The 23,218-nt window shown below is 39.8% G+C and overlaps 1 protein-coding gene across 2 annotated transcripts; it reads left to right on the top strand.

Annotated features, from left to right (window-relative positions):
• Positions 1–69: 69 nt before the first annotated feature.
• Positions 70–21,534, top strand: GLRX3 (glutaredoxin 3). 2 transcript variants are annotated; one of them, XM_046942966.1, is made up of 11 exons: positions 70–281; positions 4,323–4,431; positions 6,814–6,888; positions 7,481–7,682; positions 13,882–14,054; positions 14,157–14,218; positions 16,881–16,938; positions 18,599–18,651; positions 19,620–19,659; positions 19,742–19,834; positions 21,257–21,534. In XM_046942966.1, the coding sequence occupies exons 2-11, from the start codon at positions 4,375–4,377 to the stop codon at positions 21,305–21,307; spliced, it is 864 nt and encodes a 287-aa protein (XP_046798922.1). In that variant the 5' UTR covers positions 70–281; positions 4,323–4,374; the 3' UTR covers positions 21,308–21,534. The 2 variants fall into 2 exon arrangements, with proteins under 2 accessions (XP_046798922.1, NP_001264313.2); NM_001277384.2 differs by having other exon boundaries at positions 70–154.
• Positions 21,535–23,218: the final 1,684 nt, after the last annotated feature.

The following is a 23,218-nucleotide window of genomic DNA, read 5'->3' on the forward strand; positions in this document are numbered from 1 at the left end:
GCGAGCAGCGCGGCCCCGTCTGCGCCTGCGCGGCCGGCGCCCCCACGTGACCTCACGCCGCTCCTCCTTCCTGCGGCGCGGCTATGGCGGCGGGGGAGGTGGTGGTGGCGGGCTCCGCCGAGCAGTTCCAGCAGCTGCTGCAGCAGAAGGAGCGGTGAGGCCCGGCCGGGTTGCGGGGCGGCGTTCTGCGGGCGGAAGGAGCGGGAGGTTCTGCCGTGAAGGGCTCCTGCAGCGCGCGGCCTGGGACAGCGAGGGTGGAGGGCTCCGCGGCGGGCGCTGAGGTGCGGCCCCAGGGGGAGAGGGCCCCGCGCCCGTGGGCGGGTGAGGCCTCAACAGGCCTCGGGCTCGACGTGCCGGTTGGCTGTAGTGTGAACCCCTGAGAGGAGCAGGTCCTTCCCCTCGGAATGCTGTGTGGCCCCTGGGCAGTGGCTCTCTGTCTGGATGGGGGCTGTGAGAAAGAAGGGGGCAAGCGCTTTATCGGAGTCTGTTGGGATAGAACAAAGGGAAATGGTTTAAAACTAAGAGGATATTTAGTCCGGGAATAAGGAAAAAAGTTTTTTATGATAAGCATTGGCAGAGGCTGCACAGAGAGGTGAGGGTGGTCTTAGGGCAGGGGATGGACTCTGAGCATTTGATAGAGCTGGGGGTGTCCCTGCTCACTGCAGGGACCAGGTGGCCTTTACAGACCCCTTCCAACTCAAACCATTCAGTGGCAGTTCTGAGTCAGAAGGCCTAAGTGCTGGTCCTTCAGTACAGAGTGCGTTGGCTTTGGTAGGGAGGAGCTGCTGTCTGACAGTGGCAGAGATGAGCAGGGCCTTGGGAGCCTTCCTGAAGCACAGGCTTGGTGATGTGCTTCACTTGGTTTGTGGAGGCAGAGGCGTGGTGACTGTTGTAACATCTTTAATTCATTACCTGTCTGTATCTAAGTGGATTTCAGGTGGTGTGTTACAAGAAATTGCTGCGTCAATAACATTTCTATGCCATTTAGCTGCTGAGTTAGCAGTGGCCTCTAAACATGGAAGGAGAGAAAACTGAAGAAATTGCTGGTGTAGATGGAATAATGAAGTTACCAGCCTCAGGTTCTTAAAGACAGTTTAAAGAAACATTGAGATGCTTTGATTATGGGAGGAGGAAAGGAGAGTCTTTGAAACCTGATGAGCAACTTCCCATTCTTTCTGGAATTACCCTTCAGCAGAGGGGCTGAGTGGGGATGTGGAAGGGAATTCCACTCTCACACACACACCTGCTTCTATGTGCATACACGTGCTGAAATGAAAATATTTTCAGGAGCAAACTCAATATTTTGAAGTTATTCTCAACAACAACAACAAAAAAAATACACCCATAGTGCTGTCATTCCCTGTATCCCCAGAACTTAGGTCAGTTTTCTCTTTAATAGTTTTAGTTTTTTTACGTGTACTTTTTTTGGCTCTTCATTGAGTTGATAGTGTTGACAATTACCTTCCTCTGTTTGATTTGAAATATTTGGCTTTTTTTTTTGTTACTGTTAAGATGCCACAAATCCAGACTTTTGTTAACAACATGACGTGGTGATGGAGTGACAGTTGGACTTGGTGGTCAGTCATAGAATTTATTTATTTTTTAAAAAATTGTGTCATTTCTGGATGATATTAGAATTTTGAAGAAGTTATATATTAATAAGCTTTCTACGTTTAGATCACCAAAATGAAATTGAAAATTAACGATGTCACTGTATTTTTAAGTATTCATTTAAATGGTGAAGCAGGAAAGCAAAAGTTTCTTAAAGGAAGCATGAAGTGGTACAGGAAGAAGCTTTTGGAGAAGCTGTCACTTTTTGTTACTATCCTCTCTTTTTTTTGGTAGTGGTAATTTCTTAAGAAATATCCTCATTGGACCTAGGAAATACTTTGTTTAGAACTACTGATGTGTTTCCTTAACTCCTGATTTTCTTCCTTGCTTACTGTTTTAAATTACTTCTGCATTTTTTTCAAGCTTCGTTTATAATGTCCTGGTACTGACAGGGCAGTGTAATTAAATACAGTATGAATTTATCAACAAAAAAAGTTGATTGCAGCATGTGCTATGCGGTGTTAGGCTTCAGTGGCTCAAGTCTCACCAAAGTGTGGCCACAGGAGCTGACAGCTGTAGAGATTCTGAAAGACCTCTGCTGTGAGGAGAGAGAGCTGCTTCACGAGCTGCCTGTGCTGTTCCCTGCTGTCCTCTGCTCCTGCTTTTGCTCTCTGGACAGACTCCATCCAAAAGAGCATTACAAGTTTGCATGCTGAAACAGAGTTTCAGAATTAATGAGTTTCAGAATTAACTTTGAGCAGTGACACATGATCTGGGTTTTTTTGGAGAAGAAGCATCCATCAAATCCCATTTATAAGTAAAGAGTAAGTCATTAAAACAAGCCTCTACTGGGATTTCAGTGCTGGTGTCAGTTGTGGGCCGTGAAATGCAAAGGCTGTGTTCAGTCATGGAGTGGCACAAAGGTGCTGGAGGAGCTGGTGCAGCTGGTGGCCAGGGCAGGCAGCCCAGCTGCTCTCAAACTCGCCTTTCAGCTTGCAGGGCTGGCGCTGGCACAGAGGTAGAATATATCCTATTACATTGCTACCAAGGTTTCCTAAAATTGCTTTGGAAAATTAGGTTTTTGAATTCAGTGTTTCTGCATCTGAGTTGTGCTTAGCTTTGTATTCAGAGTATGTGCTCAGGTAACACAGTGTCTGTTCCTGTACCAATGCTGTGCTGCATGCAAGACTATGGAAATTTATAGTGAGCTTTCATTGTTTGGTGGTGAAAGATACTAAATGGCTTCTAGGGCCTCATTCTAATGATTTCTGTATCCAGGTAGATTAAAAATAGTACACCTTTTGTATTCTTTATCTCCTGTTATCTGGTGTATTTGACTTAAGGAAACCTGGTAAACAGAGTTGAAAATGAAATGCAAATATCTTGTCACTGTCATCAGAGCTTGTTGGGTTAAGCTCATGGGAAGTACCACGTGGTACCTGATTTGATGGGATTTCTGTTCACACACCTGACTAACCTCCTAAATGCTCTGCTTGATTAATACCAAACACTGGATGGGAAGCTGCATGTGAGCCCGGACTGTACCCTTGCAGCCCAGAAAGCCAATTGTGTCCTGGGCTGCATCAAAAGAAGAGTGGCCAGCAGAGTGAGGGAGGTGATCCTACCCCTCTGCTCTGTGCTGGTGGGGCATCACCTGGAGCACTGTGTCCGAATGTGGAGTTCTCAGTACAGGAGAGACATAGACCTGTAGGAGCGTGTCCAGAGGAGGGCCACAAAAATGATCCAAGGGATGGAACACCTCTCCTATGAGGACAGGCTGAGAGAGCTGGGGCTGTGCAGCCTGGAGAAGAGAAGGATGCAAAGTGACCTGAGAGCGGCCTGTCAATATCTAAAGAGGAGCTACAGAAAAGAAGGGAACAGACTTTTTAGCAGGGTCTGTGGCGATAGAACAAGGAGAAATGGTTTCAAGTTCAAACAGGGCAGATTTAGGTTAGATATAAGGAAAAAGTCTTTTACAGTGAGGGTGGTGAGGCACTGGAACAGGCTGCCCAGAGATGTGGTGGATGTTCCATCTCTGGAGACTTTCAAGGTCAGGCCTTGGTGTCCTGGTTAACTACAGGGGAGTTGGACTGGATGGCCCTCAGAGGTCTCTTCCAACTCTAAGGATTCTATGATTCAAGAAAACCTTGAAGAGGAATAAGAAGTTGAAGCAATAAATGGCATTTCAGCATAAGAATACAGCATTTTTAGCAAAGTCCCGGTTGACTTTAATAAAAGTAATCATTTTTCTCTGATAGGAAAGCAAAGAGGCAGCACAGCAGTGGCTCTGTGAGGAGAAGGCTATGGTGAAGCAGCTGAGCTGGGGCTCAGGGCTGTGGGGTGATCTGCAGGATAGAGGGGTGACATGCCTGGCTGGAGGCATGGGGCAGTTGCAGCTCCAGGATAGTTTCCGAGTGCTTGGCCTGCCTGTGCTTCGTGGGTAGCCTCCTGTAGCTTCACCCCATCCCCAGTCTTTCTGCTTGTTCTTTCTGCTATCTGACATTCCTATAGAACGATTCTTTACTATCAAAATACATCTTTCTTTTTACTGCATTGCCTTAACAGAGGTGTTGGGTGTCAATCTGTTTCCTGAAAAAGCAGTAAAGTTGTCCTCTCTGTAAGTAGTAGAAAATGTTCCTAGTTTCACTTACTCAATTTTCTTCCCAGGAAGACATGGGTTTGTGTACATGTATCTGTGACAAATTAAACCTCTGTAGTGCATAATTGTTATTTAAAAGTAAATGCTGTTACTTTTTTTTTTCTTTTAATAGAGCACTTGTAGTTGTCCACTTCTGGGCACCATGGGCTCCCCAGTGTGCTCAAATGAATGAGGTTATGGCCACTCTAGCGAAGGAACACGTGCAGGTTACATTTGTGCAGGTAAGTCCTCAAGGCCGGGCAGCTGAGGGTTAGGAACAGAGGAGAGCTGCTGTTTGATATGTGAATGGCATGTCGCAGAGTGTGAGTGCAGCTGTCTTTGAAGGTCTGTTTTGACTTGTTTGAAGGCAGAGTTGAATATATGAAAAAGATGCATCAAAAAAATGTGTCGGATAAAAGTTTTAAGTTCTTATCGCTAAACTTGATACTCCATAGGCAGCACCTTCATTTTATCTTTGTACTTAAAGGAAAAAAATATGTAAGCTTACTAAAATACAATGAAGAGATGTCTTCCATTAGCTACTTATCATACAAATAAGCTTTTAAATTTGTGCTGCAACATCAGTCCTTCCCTTCTGTGTACAGCCATAATTTTACAGCATGATCATTTTATCTGTGGATTTCAGATTAATTTAGAAACAGTGCCCTTTTGAAACATGCTACCCCTTTTGTTTGTTTTCATGATAATAGTTAGCTACATAGATCCTAGAATTCATACTGATACTTAATTTTGTCTGGTGCTTCAGATAAAAAGAACAGCAATCTTCTTGAAGTTTAAAGGGGAGACAGTTTATGTTTCTGCAATATTGTCACTCTGAGATGAGGATAGTGTTAGCACCAAGTGGTTGATACATCAAAGAGCTGCTGTATATTTGTGACATCTTCTGTACATCTTAGAGAAAAAATGTGGAAGGGAAAATGAATGAACTTCAACACCATGCTGTTTATTTTAAAATAACTTTTTGTTGTTAATGAGATGATTGTATGATTATGGAGGCAGGGAGTAATGGAACAGCCATCTCTGTGCAATTCCTGTTTATGTTCCAGAGTAGCCAGGATTGGATTTTTCCCAGGCAGGAGCCTGTTAGCTCATCACATGGTTCTGGATGGCTAATCAAGAGCAGGGCAGCACCCTGCCAGTCAGAAACCACAGTGTTCTAGAGTAGAGCAAGTCATGATGAAATGATCTTCAGAATTGTAAGACAATAATTGCTGAAATTTTTTCAAATGTAATTCTTCAGTTTAGTTGCTGCATATCCTAGTTCTGAGATCCTTGCCTTGCTTAAGTTGTTTTGTGTTGAGAAACAGTTAGAAAAAGTCTTTTGAAAAGAGATACCAAGATAAGCAAGATACTGAAATGTGAAATCTGTGTGTGACCCCACTAGAGTGGAAAACAAGTGACTGGGTAAGTAGGCAAATTTACTGAAAAAGAAAAATTGCTGTTATGGAAATATCATTTAATCATTGTCCACTTAAAGGACAACAGCTAATTAGAATCTATTTAGGATTTTTAGTTCACAGTTCTGAGTTACTCCATTGAGTTGCTTCTGTGTTGAGGAAGTTCCTTAAGAACCTGCTGAGCTAGAATGAATCAAAACGTTGTGATGCTCAAACACGGAAAGGTTCGCTGCCTTCAGCTGAGTGAGAACTGTCAGTTATTTCTAAAACAGCTCTGTGAGGACAGATGGGTGGGCAGGAGTGAGCTCGTCAGTAGCTCTCAGTGCTTGCTCCTGAATTGTCACTGTGTGGATTGTGGAATAACACTGAAAGGCTTTTTCTTCTAGGTGCTGGATCACAGGTTTCTCCTTGAAACATATCTATTAACGCTTGTTTTTTCTTTACTGTTAACTCTGCAGTAGCTGTAGAGCAAGTGTCTTAAAGTCTTGTACTGTAACTTGTCACTCAAGTAAGCTTTTAGCCCATGCATAGCAAATCATCAATTTAAGTCAATTAAAAGGTATGTTTTTGTAGTGAATTACTACCTTGTATAATTTCGAGGCATGTCTCTGAAGGCTGAATAAAATTAGAACCAATAATCTAAACAAGCTTTCCACTCAGTACTCAGTAGTGTTGTAGGAGTTAAAAATAAAATTTAGTAGGCATCAGTAGCTTATTGAAGAAACACTCCTTTTTGCTTTGTAATTTGCAGAAGGCTGCAAAAGTCAGTTGTGATGTACTGCCCCTTGAAATTAGTCAATAGAGCAAACAGCAAGGATTGCTGTGGGCAGAAAATAAGCACTGTAATCATGACATAACTGGGGTCAATGATTTATGGATTTCAATATAGTAGTAGCTGCATATGATTGAAAATTTACTAGGTCACCAGTGCACCAAAAATTTTCTTCACAGCCTCCAGGCATCTTTTGAAATGTGCAACAAAATAAAAACCTCTGAACCTGTTTTGACACTGTAGGCTCAGCGGATGACACGCCAGTGAGTCTCATTTAAATGCAAATATGTCACAAACTTCTGCGTCAAATTCCTTTTTAAATGTATAAAATGTCTCTAAGAACATCTTAGACAGGTTTGACATCCACAATAAAGCTTGAAAGAAGATTATGAAAATAAAACTGTTTTTTTTCTCTCTTTGTTGCTGTTTTCCAGCTGGAAGCTGAAGCTGTGCCTGAAGTGTCTGAAAAATATGAAATTAGTTCTGTTCCAACGTTCTTATTCTTTAAGGTAAGTGAAGATAGGTTTAAAAGAAAATGAGCTTTTAATATGTACACTTCTTATGCTGCTAGAAGAGCAGAAACTTTGTGAGAACTCAGTGAAGAAACATTTGTGTGTCTGATCTAATCTATCCAGAGGAATCTAAGAATCATTTCTGTATGCATTTTTCTGTCTAATTTTTCAGGCATTTCTTAATTGCTTTGGAATTCTTAAGAAGTTTTTGTTAGCTGTCATACTTCTTTAGTGATGTTCCCTAGCTATAGTGTTACAACATGACAAAAAAGAAAAAAATAAAAACTCAAGTCTTCTGGTAGAAATGACAAGTCTCTATGAGGTACATTTACCTGTGATGATAAAACTCTTATTAGTTCCTTTATCATTCTTTTAATAGTAAGCTTTGCTAGCATTAAGAGTAGCTAGCTCACAAGATGGTATGAGTCTTGAGTCTACTGCAACTAAAGATGGGCTGCCAGATCAATGCACTTAATCCACTGTGCATCCGAAAACCTGTATTTTATATGGTGGCTTTACTATTTTTTTTGTGACAGTACACATTCTAAATGTAATCCTTTAACATGAGCCTGTATTTTGGCTTCCTTAGAACTCTCAGAAAGTTGACAGATTAGATGGTGCACATGCCCCAGAGCTGACCAAAAAAGTCCAGCGCCACGCGTCCAGCACTTCTGTTTCTGCTGGCTCTAATGACAATGCAAAAGAAGATCTTAATGTGCGTCTGAAGAAACTCATCAATGCTGCCCCTTGCATGCTGTTTATGAAAGGGTCTCCAAAAGAACCTCGCTGTGGTAAGGATTTTCTGAAGTTCATGTTCAATGTGGCAGTGCTGTTTTTAGGCAACTGTTTAGATTTACTCAGTACTGTGGAGTTATATTGCAATGCTATCTTGCATACTTAGAAGCATTAATAGAGGTACTACTGTATTGCTTATCTACAGCTAGAGAATTGCTGTGTGTTTGCTTCAGTTTTAGAAACAGCATCACAAAGATTAGGTACTGTCAGAAGAATATATGTGATGCTGTCCTTAAATGTTCCTCATGTTCAGTCACTATGTATTTTGTGCATCATTTCACCAGTTAAAACGTCAGATAGTCAGAAGGGAATGATTCAATTCAGGGAATAGCAAGAATTAACTAACAGAATCGCTGTTGCCATTTTGGATAAAGAAACGAAGACTACACTTGCTGCTAAAACTGAAAGACAGTAGCATGACTGCTACAGTGGAAATGCTTTTACTTAAGCCTAGTTCTATAAACAGTGTGCAGGAATTAAGAGCACTTGATTCCCAGCTGACTTAAAGTGTTGATCTGTAGGAAAGCAGATAAACAAATATTAAAAAGCAAGGTTAGGTGCTGTGAAGCTGCCATCCTTCAACTCAAGTGGTCTCAAGAAGTTGCTGCTCAGTATACTGATGCTCTGCCTGGCCTGTCTTTTGGGGTCAGGTCTTAGGATAACAGCTTCAATTTGTTCTCTGTTGTCAGTCAGCTTCTAACCCACCAGTCTTTTTCTTTCATACCTTAATGGAGTGAATTTTCAGCTTCTAGTTTTTGTGCTGTTTTCATTCATAACTGTTCCCTAAGCCCCATATCCCACCTTGGTGGGGAAAAAAAACCAACACCTCCCAAAACAAAACAAACCAACAAATGATGCCACAGATCAAAATGTGGTATGGGAAAATAACCATTCCTCATCATTTATCTCCCATATGTTTACTTGAAGTGTGATGACTGAGAATGTCTTATTCAGGGGATGGTGGCGATATGTTTTAATTATAAAATTATAAAACCAAAAGGTTAGAACAATTGGAAGGGGGGGAAGTTGTATTGACTTGTCTCCGTTCTCTCACCATATTGGTCTAGAGATTAAATATTGCAGTGTCTACTGTTCCTTTTGTGAAGCAGCTGATGCTGAGGTGTCTAAGATTGGATTCCTTTGCTATGTGTGCATGCCTCCTGTGAGGCAAGTTGTGCTAACTATATTGCTGGACCAAAAAGGGATTTAGGAGTGTAACAGGAAAATCAGAAAAGTATTAGAAACAGTAACTCCTTACAGACTTAGCTGCTGGAAATGAGCAAATATTTACAGAACCAATGAAGAGAGAACTGCTCAAAGTTAAATTGTTACATGAAACTCTCCACCCCTGTTGTGGTTGCTAAGGGCTCAACACCTGCTGCCCAGAGGCACATAAGTGCCTCTTGTATCCAGTCAGGAGCCCGCAAATGCTTGGTCTGAGCAGGTGGCATGGTGTGGTGAGTTAGGGATGTGGTATCAGTTGCCAAACATCCTTGTGTTGTGCTAACACTGCTTATCTTCCACACATGGAAGATCTCATAATGGTTTAAGTATTGGATTTAGCTTACAAGTTTAAAATGCAGATAGCTTCTGTAGCATTTCTTGCCTGTTCCATTGGACTGTGTCCAGAAACTGAATAGAAAAACTGTGTACAATTCTGTGCAAGTACCTAGAAGAAACTGACTTTACACACACTGTCCGTTCACTTAAATGTGGAAAGATGCAAATAGGAGCACACTGATTTGGTGAAGATAATACAGACTTGTGCTATGTGACTTGCAAAACAGCCTCTGCTATTTCGCATTGTATCTGTGCAGGCAGCATGTTACAGGTTAGCTGTTTATATTTCGGGAGAAGAGTCTGTAGCACTGCTTATTGAAATCGAGGATTGGGTCCATAGAGTAAATAAGAGTCTTTTCATTAAGTTCAGGTAGCTTTAGGTCGTGACCTGTGCTTGACAGACGAGGGAGCTGAGCAGAGTGGCAGCGACAGTGAATCTACTGCTTGGGCCTATTGGGATGGAATTACAGGGAGAAGCTGACACTGTGCGTTGGGCAGGAGAAGAACTGTCTGTCTGTCAAATGCTGGTAATTGGAGGGAGTTTAGTACAGTTCTTGGTGCCCTTTTTGAGAAGGAAAACTTGTATGTAAAAGTCAGGAAACAATATTTGAAAGAGAAGTAGTGACATGTCAGGTGTGTGTCAGCCTGGACCACGTGCTGCAGAGATGAGTGCTGCTGGGCAAGGCAGGAGAAGCCTGGCAACTCAGCCCAGGCACTTGTATGGCTTGTGTGCATCTTTTCTTACTGCATGAACAAGTGCCAGTATCACTTCAGCAGGAATAGTTTGAGGAACAACCTCAGATTTCAAAGCTTCCACGTTCATTGTGCTGTTGTGTATTTGGGATTGTAACAGTTGTGTGTGTGAGCTGCTGAAGTTGCATCTATGTATCTGTAGTTTTGTGCTATGTAACAGTGTAACTGCAGGTGCCTGAAAGTTTCATGTGGTCATGGGAATTACAGGTTGTTTTCTTTAGGAATTGGAATTTTGGCTTATTTTGAAGTAGATTTGTGAAATGCAAATATTGATATGTCCTGTAATAACTACATAATAGGGTACTGCCCTGACAAGCTCCATATATCTGTGTATACATCAGAGGTGCCCGCAGCCTAGGTTATTCAGATGTGTGCTTTGGATTTAGCTGGGGTGGAGGTGGATGTAGCAGTGCTGCAAGTGGACCTTCTGTGCTGGTGCTGCTGGGTGAACAGCTGGTTTCCCAGAGGGCAGTGAGCAGGATGCCAGGCAGATCTTCTGGGTAGGGAGAAAGAAGGCCCCTTGTGGATTTTTGTGTGTTAAAGTTGTTGGTGGAGAGTTGTAAGGCTAAATAAAAAACACAGAAGCACAAACCAAAAAGACATTTCTAGACATCAAAGCTAAGGATTGCTACTTTGGTATAAACCCAGTATAGAAAGCAGATTAAGGGCATAATGCAGGCTCACTTGCCTTGCATTAACATGATAAAGTAGGTATTTCCTCAAACCTGAAAAATGCACAGGAGGTCCTTGCCTAAATAAATGTATGTATTAAAACGTAGTGCAATAGAAAATAATCTGAATTTACAGCTCTTAATTTTGTAATTAAATATACTTGCTTTAGACTGCTTTGATAGCTCCTGGCAGTAGCTGGGAGATGTCAGTAAGTTGGCTTTCACATCCTGGAGTAGACAAAGCCTTTTTCAAGGTGAGATAATGTTACACTTTGTCAAGGATAATATAGATCTGCTATAACAGCAGTAGAAATAATGTAAATATAATTGAATAAAAGGAGCCATGTCTGTTGAAAGAAGACATTTGTGATGTATATCAATTTGATACAAAGAATAGACCAGATGTCTTTCATGCAGTTGGTGAGCAAGGGGGGGGGGGGGGGGATCCCCATCCATCAGTGGATTTTGAGATCTTCTGTACTTTGTGATTTCCTCACTGGAAAAGCCAGCTAAGCATAGTGTAAAGCAAGGCTGAGTGCTTATTGGCAACTGTGTGTGATTGCTATGTATGTTGTGTTGTTTCATTAGATTCTTTTGGCCTGTGGAAGTATTTGTTTGCTTCATTGATGAAGTCGTTTATTTAGGCTGTTTTTATCACTGCAGTAGCTGGAGTGGCACTTGTGATTTTCCAGATAATTGCTTAAAGTGTTTTGTTTGCAGTTTAATTATTACTCGTGATGCTTGTGTAGTATTTCTTCAGAAATTCAGCCTCAATCTTTTGTTACAGAACTAAAGCTGTTCTGACACTTTGTCCCAAAGCATAACACTTCCAGGCTGCTACCATAACCCTTCAAAATGAAACACAACCAATCAATCTTCCTAGTTTGCATGTAATTGCCTACAGCTAAAATAAAGCTTCCCCCCGCCCCGTCTCTTACAGTAGAAATGAGTTAATGCATTGGTGATGGAATAACCATCAGCAGTCGGCCTTTAGCTGTTTACTAATGAACTCCCAGATGGATGAAAAAAAATCAGAATCTGTGTTTTACTTCAGGCTGTACATGAACTTAACACTTCAGTTGTAGAAAGAAAAGCAACTTAGATGCCATACATATAAACACTGCCATTTCATATCTCAATAAATTCCAGATCGTGAAAACTGCAGAAAGCTATAGTAAAAATCTATATTTCAAAAACTAATAGGTGGTCGTGTGAGCTGAAATCAAAGGTTACTTTTGTATGGCCCTCTGATTCTTTTTTTCCCATTTAAAGCTTCTTTATTTCTTTTTTTCCTTTATTAAAGCCTTTAAGCATTGTCTTTTTTTTTTAACACTTGTATGGAGGTTTTCATTTGTCTGCACAGCGTTTGTTGGAATTCTTTTAGGGAATTGGTGGAATTGCAAGGGCATTTGGCTCTGAAGCAGAATGAGTTGGCAAAGATATAAAACATACATTATCATATTGTTTTATGGGCAACTTCTTGTGGATTACTTTAGCAAGCCCTACAAGTTATGTAGGAGGATGTATGTCATTAGAAGGGACGAGCATGAGGGCAACTGCAGGAGGTGTTGGAATATTTAGGATAAAGACCATGTGTTAGAAAGGAAGCAGAGCTGCAGAACATTTCAGTGTTGTTGTTCTGTATTTAGCAGTTTTCATAGCAGGGCAAACAGAGGAACAGTGGGGTCGTGAGTGGAGTTTTGATTGTCATTCCTAATGATCAAGTGCTAGACATCCTTGTGCTGTAATTACTGCAGTTGTCTTCTCATCCACTTTCTTTATGGAGTAAATATCCACAATAGAATGAATCCTAGAATGGCCTGGGTTGAAAAGGACCACAATGACCATCCAGTTCCAACCCCCTGCTTTGTGCAGGGTCACCAACCAGCAGACCAGGCTGCCCAGAACCACATCCAGCCTGGCCTTGAATGCCTCCAGGGATGGGGGAAACATCTGCTGGGCTGATGTCTTCTGCAGAGCACCTGTGCTCTGTGTGGTGAAGTGTTAAATGGATGATGATGGCTTTGAGCATCCATTTCTAAGGCTTCTTTTCAGATTAGCTTGTAAAGAATGGGCCTGTTGATGGAAGGATACAGCCTGAGTAGTGTGACTGTTTGTTTTGTTTTAAAATAATTTTGAAGCATTTTAATGGAGAGCAATTTTAAAGAGAATCTTCTAAAAATATGAATTTATTGTTTCATTTTAATAAGAGAATTATTTGGGAAATGAATTTTTGTATTGATTTTCTTCAAGTTTAAGATGGTTTGGATGAGTTTTCGAATGCTAGAACTGTCATGCATGTGGCTTTCTACATATAAAGTGATGATTTTCTTAGGAAAAGTATTGTTAAGTACAGAAGGGAGAGGTTTGTTTTTCCCCCCCTGTGGTTGGCTGCAAAAATTTGTAATATCTGAACGTTTGTATTATAATAGCCAGTGCTTAATGTTCTTCTGAAAAGGTGCTATCAGAGCATGGCTTCATGTCCTGAAAAGAAAACAAAGCATATTATGCACGTGTCACAGGGATAATAACGTAATGTGCTCATGAATGTAGGGTTTAAAAAGACCAGAAGGAATGTGCCTCTTACCACGAAGTAGGAAAGGATATACTCTGAAAGCAAAAATGTTAAAAACAAAATAAAAGCCCAGACATTGTAATAACCAAGTTTCTAAGTTAAATTTTTTCTTAAGTTAAATTATGAGTAATAGATAAATTAAATTCAAGTTTCTAAGTTTAAGTAGTGAAATAATAGTGAGTTTGAATCCTGATTCCTGCTTTTTTTGTCAACTTCATCTCCTTTTGGTGTAGAAGAACTGGAGGAAGAAGTGACAAAGAAAATGATATGCAAGCAGAGGGTTCAAATGAAGGCTACTGAAGGTGTTCTACTAATAAAGCAGCTTTTCTTTGAGAGCTGACGGGAGAAGGACTGGAGGAGGCAGAATAAGTGAATCCATTTAATATTGCTTTAGTTGTATGTTGGAACAACAGACGTGTATGTGGAGGCTATTGGATGGCTCTGCATGTACTGAAGTTCCTGACTTAGCAAGCTGTCCATGTACTTAGGTTTTGTAATCCCAGTGGTAAATATGCTTTTTCCTCTTTTGTAATGTTTGAGGTTATTAATAGAAAATCGTGTATTTTTATTGAATAAAGTTTCCCATGGATATGGGAGTACTGTGCTTAAATTCTGTATAATTCTTCTTTTTTGCAGGTTTCAGCAAACAGATGGTGGAGATACTGAACAAACACGGTATTTCATTTAGCAGTTTTGATATTTTTTCTGATGAAGAAGTTCGTCAGGGGCTGAAAACATACTCTAATTGGCCAACTTATCCACAGTTGTATGTAGCTGGAGAGCTAATAGGTGGACTTGATATTATCAAGGTTAGAAACTCAGAAATTTCTAGTTCTGGTGATTGTGAGAAGTGTATGGTTTTGGCTTCTCTTGGTTTTACATCTGGTTTTTCTCCTCCCCTGTCTCCCTAGGAACTTGAGGCTTCTGGAGAACTGGACACAGTCTGTCCGAAGGCACAGAAGTTAGAGGACAGGTATGATGTATTATGTCACTATTTTAAGGGGGTTGATTTTCGAGGTGTTCTCTCTTTTCAATTTTACAGGTGAATGCTTTTATACACTCCCTATACAAATAGGTATTTTTTGATTTTATTAGATGATAATCATAGAATCTCGGAATAGTTTAAATTGGAAAGATCATCTTTAAGGGCCATCTAGTTCCAAACTCCTTGTCGTGGACAGGGACATCTTCCATTAGACCAAACTGCTCAAGAACTCAACGTTTTCTTCTAATTACAGTATTCCTGCTGTTTTCAAGCTGTTTAATGTGTTCTGTTTTCTATGTAGTAAGCATCATTTCTGTATAAAAGTACTAAGCTGTACTGTTCTTACAGACTTTGCTTGTACTGTTTTATGGTAGCAGATTTTAAGAAATCATTCTTTAAAGATAACTATGAAAATCCTCTTCTGAGCACACTAATAACTTACGCTATCTTTATTTGGCATAAACTTCGTGATGTTAATGTATGCAAAAAACCTCAGGTTTCTCTCATTTTTCTTGATTGTTCATGTCCTTCAGTTCATGTTTTCTCTCACCTTGGTCACATGAACATATGCTACATCAGTAGGAAATGCAGCATCCTGAATCAGATGTAATATCTGGAAACCAATTTGTCCTCCTTTAACCTTCCCATTTGAAGGTTTGCACCTGTTTGAAATTCTGACATGCCCCAGGCAGTGCAGCTCCAGACATCTGAGAGGTCATTCTGTTGGAGAAGATGCTAGGATGTGTGGCTTTTTTTCTAGTTTATGTGGATAGTGCTGTTAAGACATGCAAACAGGGTGATTTACCAGGAGGACAGCCTGTGCCTTGAAGGCAAATATGTAAGCATAGATTTCCCACTTGTTGGATGAAGACGGTAAGAGTGAGCTTTGCAAACTACCAGATAAGACTGCTTCTGGTTCTTTCTCCTTTATCATCCCAGCAGAGAACTAATTTAATGCAAACCATTTTGTTGCGTGAATGAAGTGCACTTGGGCACTTGTATAGTTTTGAATTCTCTTTTCAATTGAAATGTGGTAGAGGTTCACATATTGTTGCTCTAGTAAGGTAATTTGTAAATTGTCTCATCAAGACCACAAAAAACTTACCTGCTGCAGTTTGAGATTAAATTATAACTAAAAGTTACATTATTTCAGTGTTATTTTTATAAAACTGATTGTAGAAATCTTCCTCTAGTCTCTTATTCATTCTGCAAACTTGGATAGCTTGCAACTTCATCGAATTCATACCTGATTTTTGCTTTGCTTAGTCTTCTTGGGGTAGATAAGCTAATTTGCAGTGTCCTGCACTTATCTAATGTGTGGTATCGCAGGTATCTCTGTAAAGGAGCAGCATCAGCTTTCAAACAGCTGTGAAGTCTTTTCCAATTTTATCAAATGTTGATGTAGAAATGACCTGAAAGCAACCTGGCTAAAAACTTACCCTATGAGTTGCAATCTACTTCTCATTGCCTGGTTTGTTCTTCATCATTTAGTAGGTGTTTTTTTAGCTGGATATCATGCAGTGTTTTTGAGCTGTGTTTTTGTTTGATAACTGGGAAGTTCAGTACTATGACATGCATTTATTATTCTTTGTAGCTAACCTCACACTTAATTATGGGAGACTTTCAGACTACATTCATGCTATCAGTTAATCATAGGAAAAACCCTGTGAGCTACCTGGTCAGATGCTCCTAAGACTTAATAAAACAAAGGAAATTGGTAGTAGAATCTATTTAGTACTCAATTATATACCTTTACTCAGTGTTTGATCTCTTCCCATCAGTGAACTGCAACTTCTTTGAAATTGGCCTGGAAAATGGACTCTGGAAATCAGCTTGCTTTCTAGGAACAGATCCCTTGCTAGGGGAAGTTGCTCTAGCAGTTAGTGTACTTGTTGTTCGTTATGCTAGAGGCAAGTTGTTGGTTTTAGTTTTGTATGCAAACACTCTGTAGGTCACCAACAGAATTTGATTTCCTTTTATTTTGTGGAGATCCTGGATTCTGTGGTCTGGGATCATTTTGCGTAAGCAGTGCGAAGTGACATTTTGGAGAAAATGACCACCTGCCACACATTCTATAGAAGGTAATATGCTGTTAGCAGGAAACAGCTGGACAAGAGGGTTAGCTAGTTCTTCCCATCAACTGTCACAGAGCACATTTCCTAAAAGGAGTAAGAAAGACTGAGACTGTCTAATGTGGGTGAACCAGAAGCAACCAGGGCACAATGGGGCAAAATGGACCCATTCCTGAATTTTAGTAGTGGTTTGTCTTTGGTGATTGTATGACTTATAGACACTGTGGATGGCTCTTACTCTACAGAAGACTGTCTTACATGGAGAATAAGAAGCATTATATTGCATTCAGTATGTGCAAATCAATATATGACAAAATAAAGATACTCTGTTAGAAGTATCTTAAAAGAATGTTTTTCCTAAATTTGTTGCTTAATACCTAAAGATCAGTCTAGAAATGTAAATTATTGCCTAAAAGTAACAAGGTTATTCAGTTTTATTGACTGGCATTACTGTAAACAAAATAAATGGAAGTGTTCATAGCGCTGCTTTAAATGCATTTGATAAAGCTATAAGTTGGTATCTTTCCACTTGGATAATAACTGAGCTGTTTTGTCTTCCTGTTCCATCCTTCCTATAGGCTTAAAAGCTTGATAAACAAAGCTCCTGTAATGCTTTTTATGAAGGGAAACAAACAGGTAAGATTGCAAAAGTATTCTGCAACATTTAAGCAGCAAGTTACCTTCTTTCCCTTGCTTAATAAAAATCAGTGGTCCTGGGAAGTTGTCTTCTTTGTATGTCTTGCTTCTGTACAAAACAGAAGAGCAGTCTGTGTTTTATCAGGTTGAAATATTTATTGCTGAAATGCTGATTGCATTTTTACAGACCAGGCATGAAATTCCCTGGTTGTAGTGACATCTGTCAATTGATCTGCAATGCAGGAATGAATGGAAGAAGTGTGTGTGTCATTTTGGTCTGGGCTTATTGATTGTGTTCACAGATAATGGATTTTCTTCTGATGTTCAGAATGCTGTGGCTAATATCTGTCCTACTTGGAGCATACACTTTACTGTTACTTGACACTTCAGCTTTGACTAGATGTTCTTAGGAATTTCCCTCTCTTGACCTAATTGGATTGGATGCCCTATCCTTTTCAATTTCTCTGATTTTTATTATGCTTTCATAACCGCATTTGACAAAAAGCTGAGATTAATTACCTTGCTCAATGAAATAAAGATAGTGATTAAAGACAGCTAACTGTGAGCAGTTAGGTTTAAAATAGTAGCAAATGACTGTCAACCAAAAGTTCCGTCTGTTTCTTTGTGTTGCATACTCAAACAAAATAACCATGGGATAAATTGTATCTTATTGAACAGGAAGGTGCTGCAGTTCTTCCTGTCAAAATGACTTACTGGCACCTAGCTTAAACTTTTCATTGGAGTATTAGAATGTACTCTGTGTGCTCTAAGCAATAATTATAGTTACTGGTTGTATATATGTATTTTATTTAGAAGTGATAGGGATGGGGGGCTGATCTCATTCATGTGATTTGTCTTTCTGTTTCATTTTCTCATTTACTCCCTAAACCTTCTAGATCTATTTAGAAGAGATACTTGTGAGAGTGTTTTTCTAAGCTGTTTCATAGCCACTGGAACCCTGTGGGTTATGCTGACTCACTGAAGCAGTGGTAGTGATGCCATCCAAAGAGATTTAGGCTGTGCAGTGGGTCCAGGAGAATCTCATGAGATTCAGTAAAGCCAACTGCAGGGTCTTGCACCTGGGTCATGGCAATCCCACTATCAATACAAGCTGGGTGATGTAAGGATAGAGCAGAGCCCTGCCAAAAAGGACCTGGAGGTGCTGTTGGATGGTGCCTGGACATGAGCCAGTAATGTGCCCTAGCAGCCCTAAAACCAGCTGTAGCCTGGGCTGCATCCAAAGAAGCACGGCCAGCAGGTCAGACTGGATGGCGCCCAGAACTTTCTGATTGAGCTGTAGGAGTCCCTGTTCATTGCAGGGGAATCGAACTAGATGACCTTTAAAGGTCCCTTCCAACTTAAGCAGTCCTATGATTTTGTGATGGGCTATTTGGGCTTTGCTTTTTTAAACAGATGCATTTCTGTCCCCTGTTAAAACCTGTCTTGCCTCAAGAAGGGAAGAGTTTGAACAAGTTGCTTTACGTGCTTTGGTTTTGCTTGAGCTAACGGTGGAGTTAAATCACCAATAAGGGATTCGTGGTACTGCTCATCCAGTAAGGTTTCACTAGCAACAAATTCATAGCAGCTATGGTGTAACCTGAGCTGGAATTTGGAGGATCAAATATAGCAGAAATGTTTAAACGTGTTTTTTGCCTTCCAGACTGCAAGGTGTGGATTCAGCAAGCAAATTATAGAAATCATAAACAATACTGGGTAGGTAAATTTTGAATTAATTTAGGAAGCTAGTTTTGATTTAACAGGATATACAGTAGTGGAAAACTTCCCAGGATGTTGTTATTTTGTTCAGAAGTATCTAAGTATCCCTGTGTAAAACCCATAGGATAAATCCCTACTACTTTCATTTGACACAATGTCAAATATGGTCAGATATTACACTGCTTCAGCACTACTTCATAGTGATTGTCTTGTTCTGATTAAACAGATTATTGCAACAGTGGATGATTTTATTTTTTTGCTGTTGACATTAAAGAAATCCTTCCATTCTGCTAAGCAGCTCCTCTTAGAAATCCCTCTTGATCAGCTCTCTTAATCTTGGAGCCTCTCACATAGTCTCAATTTTCTTCTTCAAAGCAGTTCCTTTTGTAGTGAGAGAGATTAGTATCATCTTTCTTTGAATAAACTCATGTTTCATGTGTACTTCTAGTTTGAGGCTAAACAGTTGTCTTGATAAAAGAAAAACCTCATTCTAACATCTAGTTTAGATACCAGACAACTAGAAAACTGTATATATCTATGCACAGCATGGAAATAAGTTGTAGTTATTCAAATTGCAATTCCTTCTCATTGACTCTATCCACCTGATGGAATCTGCATACTTCCCAGTTACTGAAGAATGACACAACTCGGAGCACAAATCAGTCAGAACTCAGATTTATACTGTCTTTTTTTTTTACAAGTAATACATGAAGTAACCGTAGTGGGATGACTCTTCAGTAAAAACTTCCAAAGTATGTCTTTTTTAAGCTAATACTGAACAGAATTGCTTTGAACACACTCAATCAATTAGAGCATTGACCACGCAGCTTAATTTTGTAGCACATTGTGCTGTTATCTGTGCACTGAGAAGCTGGCTCTGGAACTAGACTTGTTAATATTAGTTCTTCATGCCTAAGGAGCTGACTTTCTTCTCTCCTTTTACAATCTCTTTTTTCTCTTTCTAGTGTTGATTATGAGACATTTGACATACTGGAGGATGAAGAGGTAATTAAGTATTTCCGTTGTTGTGGAATTCATTGTTACTTCTACTGAAGTTGAAGTTTACATTTAAAATTGTTTCTCTTAGGTGCGGCAAGGATTAAAAACCTATTCAAACTGGCCAACATATCCTCAGTTATACGTGAAAGGTGAACTTGTTGGAGGGTTGGATATTGTTAAGGTAAGAATGGGAGAACCTTGAGATGTAAATTTACCACTTGTTTAACACTGTAAAAATGTTTTCTGCCCATAACATACAGAAATTCCTGCATAGTGGCCCGTGATCTTGGAACTGAATGGCTTGGTTGCTTTTACTGTGACTTCCATTAGCTCAACATACGCTTGAAAGGAGCTCTAAATCTCTAGCATTCTCATATGCCAAGATTTAGCAGTGAAATGTATTTTCTTGACAGCAGTCAATTACTGTTACTGTAAAGACCATTTTTACCCTGTAGGTGTATTTTTACAGGTTTCTCTTCTTTGTTTTACTTCTGACATTGCTTTTCTCAAATAAGGTGGGTGAGACATTTTTTCCGAGCAAACAGTCTCATTCCTAGAAAAAAGTAAAGTTTATTGTAGTTGTTTGAACAAAGCCTGAAGCAACAAAAATAGATCTGCATCTGTTACTGTGGTTTTTGATTTTTGTAACAGCAGCCACAGTGTTCTAAACCCCAAATACTCTTGAGCCCATTCTTGTCTGAATGTTTTATAGCCAATTCCTCAGACACTGCAACTCTTGGGAAGATGCAATCAATAAATCTCATTTAGTTCTAAAAATACTGGTATTACTTAAATTATATAGATTACTTTAATTTTATTTATTTAACAAGTGTGTGGGAGATTTCAGTGATCAGTAAGTATAGTCTTGGGCATTGCAGAGATGCTGTGGAATACTTCTCTCAGTGGCATTTAAATATAAGTTGTCTGTTTGCATTGCTGGTTCTCAGTAAATTGTATGGGTAGATGAATGTTGTCAGCCCTTTAAAATGCATTTTATTATATAGCATAATATGAAATAAAACTGAGAGCTGTTTCTCTTGAGATGTAGGAAAAGAATATATACTGTGGAGTATATATGTTATTTTAAAACCATCTCATGGTTTTCTCTGTCTGATAAGTGAAAGCCTTAAAATTTGAATTAAACCACACGGATGATATGGGCAAGTAGCTCTTAGTTGTAACTCACAAATCTCTCTCTGTCTTGTTACAGTGTGTGCTAGTAACTAACAAGGTCTGTCAGTGCATGGTAGTTCTTTTCATTTTGTGGGAAGCATTTTGGATGTAAAATTCTGCATATGCTTAGGTGTATCTAGGAGGGCATATACTAGGGGATTTACCTGGTAAAGTTGATAACAATTAATTGTTTTGAAGACTTATCTTTTCCCTAATTAAGTTTCCTCTTTGACTTGGTGGGTACAAAATAGAATTAAAAGACTGCATTACGAACTTTAAAGAGTCTTGGTCTAGAGGGACCTCTAGTGGGTCATCTGCTTCATCCCCTTAATGCTTACTGAATTGATCTGTAAACTGTCCCTATTGAAATCGTGCAAGTGTGATCACGAAACGTATGTAGTGACTAATTGTTGGGTGTATTTCTTTACAGGAACTAAAAGAAAGCGGCGAATTGTTGCCTATTCTGAAGGGAGAAAATTAATGTCAAAGGTCAGCAGTGGGAACTGAAGTACTTTGAACAATTACTCATTTATAGATGATATTGGAGCAATATATGACTTAACCCTGTGGAACCAATCAGAAGTAAATAAAGGCTTCTTATGTACTCTGTGTATTTCACAAGACCCTGCTACATGTGAAATTGTGTTTCCACTGAAGATACAAACATGTCAAGATCTTCAAATACAATTAAAATATAATGCTAGAGGAGTTTGGGGGTTTTTATTACGCTTCCTGATGTATTGCATCGAGATGTTTAAGAATCGAGTAATGGCAGTGTTGTCTATTGCACTGTTATGTAGGGCTAAGTTGCATCTGTCATTAGGAAGATATTAATGGGAGTGCCTCTGGTATGGAACTTAATAATTTTCTGTCCCTGCTAATAATTGTTTTCACGTCTAGTGAGTGAGAAAAATGCTGGTGAAACTTTAATCCAATGCATCATTAGGAAGTTGTTATTAATGGGTTTCAGCTGCATACATGCATCTTCATTATCTAAGCAGGTACAGTAATTGTTAATCGCAGATATTAGACCAATTTTAACATAGCTTTTGGACATGATTAAATTTCAGTGGAAGTGAGCCAATAAATGCTATGATTAGGCCAGTCTTCTTGAGTATTGTCAGTGTTACATCTGTTCAGAGGTTTGCTTTCTGGGCTACAACTGCTGCAGTTTAATTGATTGTGTTAGCACATAAATCCTTCGGTATTCGGAGGCTTAGATTTGTTGTTAATCTTTCTTTCAGTATCTGTAACAGAAATATAAAGAGCTCACATGGTGCGTTGACCTTCACCAGCTGCAGCATGGGTGTACTTTCAAGTATACCTTTGGAAAAATAAAGCACAGCAGCATCAAAAATCAAAATACAACATTCCTCATTGTGCTACTGATGGAGGGTATTTCTCTTCAAGGGAAGCACCTTTTGCTTGCAGTCTGAGATCCTAGCCTCTGTACTGAGACTATTGAGCTGTTTGTTTCAAAGGATGGTTTTGTCTGTGAAGTAATGACATATTTCTAGTTAGCTACATGCAGGCTTCTCTGTGTGACAGCAATATCAGCTGCTGCCAACTTCTAGCTGTGAAGTACTGAAGTGAGCTGTTCCGAGTGCGTTGCCTATGCACAATAAAGACAAGGAAACTATATTCTTTGAGAGCTCTGGAATGTGAAGAAGAGCAAGCTAAGCTCTGATTATAAAACCCAGCAACGAAATGCTGGTGAGCAGGGGTGTGCTTGAACCTCCTCAGGTGTAAGCTTTGAGTGGAGGGGCGTTGCTAAAAGCCTGTTCCTCACTTGTTTTTGTGCTGGCTGTGCTTGCAGAGAAACACCTGCATGTGTGGTGCTTGTGGCCAGACATGCTTCTGGACCAACTAAACGAAGACTGAAACCAAAATGCTGATCCTTCTATATTACTCTTTGTGAAAAAGAGCAACCAACCAAACGCTTTCCCTCCCAGATTAGTTCCAGTGGAATCTAACTGCTGAAGGTTCTTAGTGCCTTCACAGGTTAATACAAGTGTGAAGGAGCACCAGTTGTTTTCTGAATGTGTTTTTGTATTCCATGCACTCCTGTACTACACTTTGTTTACCCAAATGGAGTCTCTTCTTGAAGTGAAACTGCTGGGCTGCTTCAGAGACCTGGGGTTAACATTTTGTGTGTGGCCATTGTTTTCTTCACTTCTCACAGTGCTAAATTGTGGGCCTGAACTTTGGTAGCTAGCAGTATTTTGAATGTATGGTGGTGTTTGTAATTGGAATTACTTTCATTTTAGCTTGGCAAAAGAAACACCAAAGTGATAATTTAACTTAGGACTGAATTTTATGCTGTGCTGTTCGAATGCTTTTGGTAGCAGCAGTGTTTCTGCACAGGGCTTCCTCTCTGTGTGGTGTTGGCCCA

The sequence above is a fragment of the Gallus gallus genome, chromosome 6, assembly GCF_016699485.2.
Source record: "Gallus gallus isolate bGalGal1 chromosome 6, bGalGal1.mat.broiler.GRCg7b, whole genome shotgun sequence".
In the NCBI taxonomy this organism is placed as follows: Eukaryota; Metazoa; Chordata; class Aves; order Galliformes; family Phasianidae; genus Gallus; species Gallus gallus.